Source organism: Podarcis melisellensis, assembly GCF_964234715.1.
Source record: "Podarcis melisellensis genome assembly, chromosome: 1".
In the NCBI taxonomy this organism is placed as follows: Eukaryota; Metazoa; Chordata; class Lepidosauria; order Squamata; family Lacertidae; genus Podarcis; species Podarcis melisellensis.
This window is the reverse complement of record NC_138528.1, coordinates 12,243,980-12,253,303: the sequence shown is the minus strand read 5'-3', so window position 1 is coordinate 12,253,303 and position 9,324 is coordinate 12,243,980. Positions and strand designations below refer to the sequence as shown.

The window sequence follows — 9,324 nt, the reverse complement described above, 5'->3', positions numbered from 1 at the left end:
AGATGGGAGGGCTTTCCACAGGGCGGGCGCCACTACCGAGATGGCCCCTCTGCCTGGTTCCCTGTAACTTTGCTTCTCGCAGTGAGGGAACTGCCAGAAGGCCCTCGGAGCTGGACCTCAGTGTCCCAGTTGAATGATAGGGGTGGAGACGGTCCTTCAGGTATACTGGACCGAGGCGTTTAGGGCTTTAAAGGTCAGCACCAACACTTTGAATTGTGCTCGGAAACGTACATATGTTCTTCTTTCCCTTTTATCTGTGGGTGGATCTACACTCATGGTTTATAACTTTAAGAAAGAGTTAAGGGATGATTTCCAAAACGTAAGGGTCACATTACGTTTTGCTAAGAAGGTTAATAAAGCGTTAGTAAATGTGACACCAGAGGGCCCTGCAGAGCAACCAGGAACCGGGCAGTAAGGGGAACAGAGGAATAACAATAAGGTAATGAATGTAATTTTTGCAGTATGCCCTGTGACGTTTTAGAACAGCATAGGCAATATCGCTCTAATGACGTTTAAAAAGGTGAGTGTAGATCCAGCCCAGCTCTTAATACAATAAACTGCATTTATCGCAAATCAAAGAGAAACAGGGAAGTCAAAATAAGGCAAACCTTCTAGTTGTTTCTGGACTCTGCGGAGCTCCTTCAAAATAGAGCTGATTTCCTAGTAATAAAGAACGAAATGTTTAGTAATTCAAATGCTCAAGGGACTGAGAATGCGTTTATTCTATCAGTGAAAGCAATTTCTGTTTAGCTCCAGATCTGTTCAACTTCCCATATTAAAACATAAACTGGGGCAAAGTTTCTAAATTTGCCTCTATTTTTTTCTATTTAAAGGTTTTAAAAGTCACATTTGGTTTTTGAAAGCTTCACCCCACCCGCCCTCTAGTAGTAGTAAAACTCAATATTTTGACCTTACAAATGTGCAGATATTGCTGCTGACATTTAAGAGCAGCCATGTACCAGTGCCCTTTCAAAAAAAAAGAAGTGTGAAAAAAGGAGACAAAATTAAGAACCAAAATCTGTAACGTGCCAGGTTTCGAGATTTCTGCTTCAGATGCACATTTCAATGAACGTAACAGAAGAAGAGGCTGCCTAGTCCAACATCATATTCTCACAGTGGCTGAAAAGATGCTTAGGGGAAGATCTTGAAAGTGACAGCACTTTCTCCAATTGTGATTTCCAGGAACTGATAATCAGAGGCATAATCCTCTTACGAAGTCACTCAAGTTGGTGGTTCTAGTGGAAGCACTTTCCATAGTTTAACGATGTGCTCCATTAAGAAATTGCTTTCTTCTGTCTGTCCTGAACTTTCCAAAATTCAGCTTTGTTTTGCTGGTTGTCCCTGAATTCTCGCATAATTTTATACACCTCTATCATGCCCCCCCCCCTTGCACTCGTTCCAGTGCCCTGCATTCATCTCAACTGTGCCATAAATAAATAAAAGAAGGAAGGTAGGTTTGTGCATGTAAGTCTAAGGGTTGCAGATCGATAAAGACATCTTGTAAAACCAAGCGCACAGTTCAGGACAAACATTCCCCACCTTGTTTGAGGTCTTTAGAATTGGCACTTCATTTTCAGAGTTAATCTTGGCCTCCATCTCCTCCCATGTCCGCTCAGTATTCTGGAACAGAATTCTGACACACAACATAAGATAATATTTTGTTAAAAAAAGAAACACACTCGGGAATACAGTAATAAACTAGGGTGGAGAACCTGTGGCCCTTGTGGTCTCCACTCTCTCTCTTTTTTATTATGTATTTTATCTTCTTCCTTTTATATTTGTATGCTGTGAATCGCCCTGAGATCTTTGGGTGAAGGATGGTCTACACATTTAATAAATTAAAAATTAAATTAAATTAAATTCCCATCAGGCCCAAGCTGATGATAGGGGTGATGGGAGTTGTAGTCCAACAACAACTGGACAACCACAGATTCCCCTGCCCCTGGCTTATAGATTTATACTTCCCACATCTGCCTGTCGATGCATTAAGATCATCCTTAGTTATGGGAAAGGAGATTTCAATGAAACATACAAAGAACTTTCTGGTGGTTAAGAGCTGTTCGCCAGTGGAAAGGTCTCCCTCGGGAGGTTGTGGACTCTCCTTCCTTGGAAGTTTTTATCAGAGGTTGGATGGCCATCCGTCATGTGTGATCTATTGAGAATCCTGCATTGCAGGGGGTTGGACTAGATGACTCTTGGGGGTCCCTTCCAATTCTATGATTCTATCAAAGACCGTTCTCTGAGCTCCCCTGCATTCTGAAGTCAGGGGCATTGGGAGGGAGGCAGCAGTTCCAATTTAGGCTTCTAAATGAGCCCACAGAAACTGTATTATAAAGAGAGGGAGGGATTAACATGTATAACGACCTGCTACAGTGCACATTCAGAAGGCCTCATGGAGAATGTGCACATAATATTTCCAAGAAGAAGAAGAAGAAGAAGAAGAAGAAGAAGAAGAAGAAGAAGAAGAAGAAGAAGAGGAGTTGTTGTTGTTGTTGTTTGGACTTGATATCCCATCTTTCACTACCCTAAGGAGTCTCTGAGCAGCTAACAACCTCCTTTCCCTTCCTCCCCCACAACAAACACTCTGTGAGGTGAGTGGGGCTGAGAGACTTCAGAGAAGTGTGACTAGCCCAAGGTCACCCAGCAGCTGCATGTGGAGGAGCGGGGAAGCGAACCCGGTTCCCCAGATTACGAGTCCACCGCTCTTAACCACCACACCACACTGGCTCTCAAATTGTCCACATTTCCCTGTCAATATACAGTACATTATCTCCAACAGGCCTTGGGAAATGTGCAGATCTTGGCAGGAAAAAACCTCGCTATTTGAATCAGTCATCTCCTCCGGACCCAGGAGTCTGGGTTAGCGTGCAACAGGTTTCCTCCACAGCTTTGCCACTGTGAAGTTTAGACTGAGGGCATCCACTCACTTCATTTTCTCTGCCAGGTTCTCTGTGTGTTCCCGGATGGTGTGGGATAACTGGGACACTGGATTCAGCATCAAGTTGTCAAAGATTACCTGAAACGCAACACCACAAACAACAACATTTCTTTTAGCAGAAGATGGTGTTTATCAGAAGTGGTACTACAACAGGATTAGACCCCAGCATTTGGAGGATATATTCACGGTGTTTTCCCAAAGGAAACAATGTTTTGTGTTACTGACAACAGGGAAGGGATCAGGTCTTCTTGTAGAACAGCGGTTCTCAACCTGTGGGTCCCCAGATGTTGTTGGACTACAACTCCCACCATCCCTGAGCTCTGGCCTTGCTAGCTAGGGGTGATGGGAGTTGTAGTTCAACAACATCTGGGGACCCACAGGTTGAGAAAGGCTTCAGTGGCAGATTATAAGATGATATGATAAGTGTCAATGGGCAGAATACAAATGGTTGCATGGGAAGCTTGGTGTATACATTTAGAATTTCATAGGATCCTAGCCAATGTACTTTTTTCACACAAGCTGGTTTGAATCTGCTGAAACTTCCTGAAGTCCTTCCATGATTTTAAAAACAATTTAAAAAAATAATCACAAAAAGGCTACTGCTCGATCAGCTAAACTGAAACAGGGATGGGAAACCTGTGGCCTGCTAGACTATGCTAGATTGCAACTACCCTGTTCCTTGACCACTGGATCATGTTGGCTGGGCTTGATGGTATACCTGAAGGAGCATCTCCACTCCCATCATTCAGCCCGGACCCTGAGGTCCAGCTCTGAGGGCCTTCTGGCAGTTTTCTCACTGTGAGAACTGAGGTTACAGGGAACCAGGCAGAGGGCCTGCTTGGTAGTGGTGCCTGCCCTGTGGAACACCCTCCCTTCAGATGTCAAGGCAATAAACAACTATTTTACTTTTAAAAGACAACTGAAGGAGGCCCTCTTTAGGGAAGTTTTTAATGACTGATGTTTTAATGTATTTTTAATCTTTTGTTGGAAGTCGCCCATAGCGGCTGGGGAAACCCAGCCAGATGGGCAGGGTATAAACAATAAATTATTATTATTATTATTATTATTATTATTATTATTATTATTATTATTATTACAGATAGGTAGCCGTGTTGGTCTGCCATAGTCAAAACAAAAAAAATTCCTTCCAGTAGCACCTTAAAGACCAACCAAGTTAGTTCTTGGTATGAGATTTCGTGTGCATGCACACTTCTTCAGATACACTGAAACAGAAGTCACCAGACCCTTCTATATAGTGAGAAGGTGGGGAGGGGTGTTACTCAGAAGGGTGGTGGGAATGGGTGATTGGCAGATAGCTGTGATGAGCCTGTTGACGACTCTTAACGACTGCAATAGGTCTTACAGGAAAAAGCAAGGGGTGAGAAGGTGAAAAATGGCTTTGTCATGTATAATGAGATAAGAATCCAATATCTTTGTTCAGACCAGGTCTCTCCATGGTTTTAAGTTTGGTAATAAGTTGCAATTCAGCAGCTTCTCTTTCCAGTCTATTTCTGAAATTCCTTTGTAGTAAAACAGCTACTTTGAGATCTTGTATAGAATGTCCTGGGAGATTGAAGTGTTCTCCTACTGGTTTCTCTGTCTTGTGATTCCTGATGTCTCATTATACATGACAAAGCCATTTTTCACCTTCTCACCCCTGGCTTTTTCCATGGGCCTGATTAGAACGAAAGACCTTCCCATTTGCCTGAGCCACACCCACCTTCCCTACATGCCCTGAGGATCAGCTGATCAGCTAGCCTAGAGTTGTGCTCTATGCGACGTCAGGTGACTGACAGGTGGGCGGCCCTGTAACTGCCAACTTTGACAACCTGGTGTTAAACTATCTGCTGTGTGGCTTGTGAGCACACTTGGCAAGAACTTACCTCTTCCCTGTTTCTCATCATCCTTGTTTTCCTTGTGAGATCCTCTTCTCGGCTGTCATTCATATTTTGGTCATAATCGTGGAATCCCATTGAGCCAGGAGGCACCTTCTGGTAGTTCAGGCTTGCTTCTGGTATGTGCTGCACCAGCTTTGAAATACATAACAAACAACGAGAGAATTTATTGTATATCGGGACAGAGGAATAAAATTGTAGGGTAAAGCACATAGATCAGTGATGTCCAAACTTTTTTCAAAGAGGGCCAGATTTGATGAAGTGAAGGACCATGAGGTCCCCATGAGTTGTTGACCTTTTTTATGATTTTACCCCAAAATTGTTGAGCTTAGGATTGAATTTGTAGAGGGTATTTTTTGGATTTTACCCCCTGGAAATAAACTGCCACAGGGGCGAATTAAACCATCCAGCGGGCAGGATTAAGCCCCCAAAACAGACTTTGGGTATGCCTGACACAGGTGAACACTACGCCCTGCTTCATCTAGGCCAAACTACATGTTACACGTATCCCAGGGACATGCCTGAAAATGGCAGCCCAACCTCTAGTTATTTCCCTCTTTAATGCATACGGGTGCCCTCCATGTGACTTGATGACATCACACAGCCTGTTTTCCTGCCCCAGTTCGACAACACCAGCTACAACCGCAAGAAAAACTCATAACGTGATGGTGTCCCATCACAGGTTGAGTAGAGGAGAACAGATTATCGATGCAGCGACACTTTCAACAGCATTCCTGTGTCATGCGTCTTTTCAGCCTTAGCCATTCCAAAATCTTGAGGCCTTTTCCCGACGCCCCCATTAGGTTTAGTCAAAATTTCACAGGGAAACTATCAAAACAGCACAAGGCATTCTGCACACCTTTTTCTATTCAGCTCACTGCTCAGTTAACCCGTTTTCCAGGCAGTTCTTACGTTTGTTTGCATCTCTCCAGGGATGGAAGTAAAAAAAAATGTGTTCAGTTCGCAATTTAACATGGAGCTACCCAACTCGCCCTTTCCACGCAAATACGCGAAACGTGACAACCAGCCGTTCACCGAATTTTGCGGTGCAGCTCTCCCACCAGCAAAAAATGCTTTCTTAAAGAAGTGTACATTGGGGAAAGCAAGGTGACAAAACGGTTCTATCAGTGCACAAGAGAGCATGAAATTGGGGGGGGGGGGTGCTTGCAAACAAGAAAAGTGTATATTAGGCAAAATTGCATAGGAAAAATGTGTACATGGGGTGAAAGGGACACAAAAAAGCCTACAAATTTTCATGTGGTTGTTTTTTAAAAAATGTAAACTGATGTGAAAACGGGGATAAGTGAATTGACAAACGAGAAACAGAGAGTAACCAAAACAAACTGATCTGCACATCCCTACATCACAGCTGAACTGGGCGAAGCCAGCCATGTGGCAGGCAAGCATGCTCCCAGTCCGCACATGCTTGCTGTCACGTATTAATAGCGCATATCAGCTTAGGTTACCATGTGCATAAACCCAAGTAACATACAATCCTTACCATTTTTTTTAAAAAATGCCCTTCGCACTTTCACTGCATTGCAGAGGGTTAGACTGGATGGCCTTTGGGGCCCCTCCAACTATACAATTTTGTGATGCAGGAACATGCAGAAGAGGGAAGGAGGCTGCACCCAGGGACAACAGGCTCTGCCTCCAAATCTCTGCGTGTTTGGTGGGAGGTGTGAATGAGAGGCCCACGTGGGTGCAGTGCTAGGCTCCTCAGAGCAGTTTGGGATCCGTATTGTGCAAGGTTGCCAGCCGTGTGGAGGAAACTAATGTGCATACAAACAGCCGGCTCTACCGTTAGGTATAGCTGCCTCAAGTGGCAGATGCTGGGGCCGGTGTGTGTGTATGGGGTGAGGGGATGAAAGACACAGCTCTGTGACCACACAGTCTCCCCTAATCTGGCCTGTAGAGCTTAGGTGCAGCGCTGGACACTATCTAGTCCCCAGCGCTGAAGTACCGTATTGGCCTGAATATAAGCCGAACTTTTGTTTTCCAAATTCCAATCGTGAAAAGTTAAAGTGTGGCTTATATTCGCAACCATATGCCACCGGCAAAGCGGTGCAGCTCTCTTCCACTCTCCCCAGGAAGCAACCCAGGAGCATGGGGCAACAGCGTCTAGCCCGCCTGCTGCTCCCAAGCCTCCCCCAAGCCGCCGAATTGTCAAGGTGTGGCTTATATTCGGGCCAATTCAGTACAATTCAGCTGTCAGTCCAGGCAGCTTCTCTATATGGAAATTGTCCTTTGTTTCATGCAGTGAAATGGCTTGAAGTAGCCCTGGGTATACAGTTATATGCATGCAGGCTTTCAGTTCGGAACTTCCACCAAACAAGCAGAAATTGGGGCAGGGGGTGGCACGTTTTCTTTGGGAATGGGGCTATCAAGTTCACTTCCACAAACCAGCGTTCTGAAAAGCCCAAAAATCAAAGGGCAAATATGTCACAGGCCTGGCACAGGTGAACAGAACTCTAAGTGCATACATGCCATGTAGATGTTGTGTCAAACATACTCGGGTCACGGGTGGGGAAAGTTGGGGCAGGAGCGAGGAGGAATAATCGGCTCCCGATTGCATCTTTTCCTATTTGAACTTCATCTTTAATAAATATATAACATAACCAGATCAAAGAAATGCAATTAATGCAATGCTAGAAAATTCAGGGAAGGAAAACAAAGGCAGAGAACGGTGATGCCATAAAGATTAGCCAAATAATAATAGTTTTTTTTAATTTTAAAAAAACCCTACATCCCTAGCTTAAAACATATTAATTTAAATGAGGGTTGTTGTTTTTTAAAAAAGCAACTTTAAGAGCGCTTTAAAAAGTAGAAATAAGTGGGATGGAAAATGCACCTGAGATGGAATTGCTGCCCGCAAAGATGAATGAGCAATCTGCATTTAAAAAAAGAAAAGAAAAAGAAGAGATAGAAAGAGATCAATGTTGATCATAAGAGCAACAGAATTTGCACACACATATACAGAGAGGGTGAGCCAAAAGGCAAAAGTACAGAATAATGTAACTGAGAAAGCAAAAAGCAAATCAAAGAAGCGGCAATGTTATCATAGAAAGTTCAAACATAGCATTCAAGCATGCAAAACTGCCTCCTATTGAGTTAGGATCCATGTTGTCTTGAATTGTCTGTTCTGATTGGCAGAGGTTCCTGAACTGATGGCGGCTCCTTCCCAGCGCTGGTACCCAAGATCGTTTAACAGGAAATGACACTATGATGAGTCAAGATTTACTAATCAAGGTATTCTCCAGAAAAAAAATAATCATCATGAATGTATGTAGATTAAGGTATCCTTCTGAAAAATTATGGAAAATAGAAAATTGTGCAAGATATGGCTTTAAGATGGCAGGGACTCTTGGTTGCTTTCCAAGAGCTGCGTTTAGATACCAAAACTGGACCGGAGCACAGAGAGAGGCACTAGCAGATGTCCAAAAGCAACAGAGAAAAGCCCTTGAAGTGCTGCTAAAATCTTACACTGAGCATCTTTTAAGGACACTGTAGGGTGATCTTTGGACTTGGGGTGGGGTGATCTTTGAGGTGGGGGTTAAGCCTGCAGGCTGCTGGCATTAAGGGAGGGAGGAACAAATCTCCCCAACTCCCCAAGAGCCAGTGTGGTGTAGTGGTTAAGAGTGGTGGACTCGTAATCTGGTGAACCGGGTTCGCTTCCCCACTCCTCCACGTGCAGCTGCTGGGTGACCTTGGGCTAGTCACACTTCTTTGAAGTCTCTCAGCCCCACTCACCTCACAGAGTGTTTGTTGTGGGGGAGGAAGGGAAAGGAGGTTGTTGGCCGCTTTGAGACTCCTTAGGGTAGTGATAAAGCGGGATATCACTCCAAGTAGACTGACAGCATCAACCATGACCTCTTGTCTCCGGGTTAGTGATGGGAAGGTGGCAGCCTTTATTTTGGGTTAGGGGTGTCCCCCTTTCAGGTCCCAGGGTGGAATCCAAACCCACTTTGTGCCAGGTTGGGGAGGCTGGATTGCACAGAGGCACTCCGCTGGCATAAAATTCCCCATTGTGCCCACCAAATGTGCAGGAAGGGGGGCCAGTGCTGTTGGCAGGTTCCCTGTTGCTAGGGGCTGCCAGCCAAAAGCCCCAACATGGGGGTGGAGAGTGGCTGAGCTGGCCCCACCCGCCATCACAGGACAGCATTGGGTTCAATCCAGACTCAATTGCTGCACTATCTCCATTAGTTGGGATTAGGATTGCACCTATAGCTCAAACAAACAAAACGTTCAGGTTGGGGTTATCATATTTTAATGGCGTTTTCCTCTCAACTTTAACACCTTAGTTCTCCAGCCTTCCCAGCAGGTATCCTTATTTATAGACACAAGATCAAGTCCCATAGTTTACAGACCACCACATGCATCTAAGCCTAGCTTGCTTGTATGAGAATGGGAGCTACAGGGTTTCTTTTCCACCTGCAAATCACTGCTATTTCAACCAGATTTTAAAGGTGGGGAAGTACAGCAGGTCTACAA

General features: G+C 44.6%; 1 protein-coding gene across 6 annotated transcripts in view; it reads right to left on the bottom strand.

Annotated features, from left to right (window-relative positions):
• CEP170B (centrosomal protein 170B) overlaps positions 1-9,324 on the bottom strand; it is an 88,716-nt gene that overhangs the window by 6,686 nt on the left and 72,706 nt on the right. For 5 of the 6 annotated variants that reach the window (XR_014167849.1, XM_081908910.1, XM_081908914.1 and 2 more), the window contains exons 15-19: positions 7,685-7,723; positions 4,822-4,968; positions 2,928-3,016; positions 1,540-1,633; positions 609-660 (exon numbers count right to left, since the gene is read on the bottom strand). Coding sequence is in view for 5 of the 6 variants with exons in the window: in XM_081908910.1 (XP_081765036.1) it covers positions 609-660; positions 1,540-1,633; positions 2,928-3,016; positions 4,822-4,968; positions 7,685-7,723 (421 nt within the window). In the remaining variant the exon portion in view is untranslated. The remainder of the gene's footprint in view (positions 1-608; positions 661-1,539; positions 1,634-2,927; positions 3,017-4,821; positions 4,969-7,684; positions 7,724-9,324) is intronic. The other variant, XM_081908913.1, reaches the window with a different exon arrangement.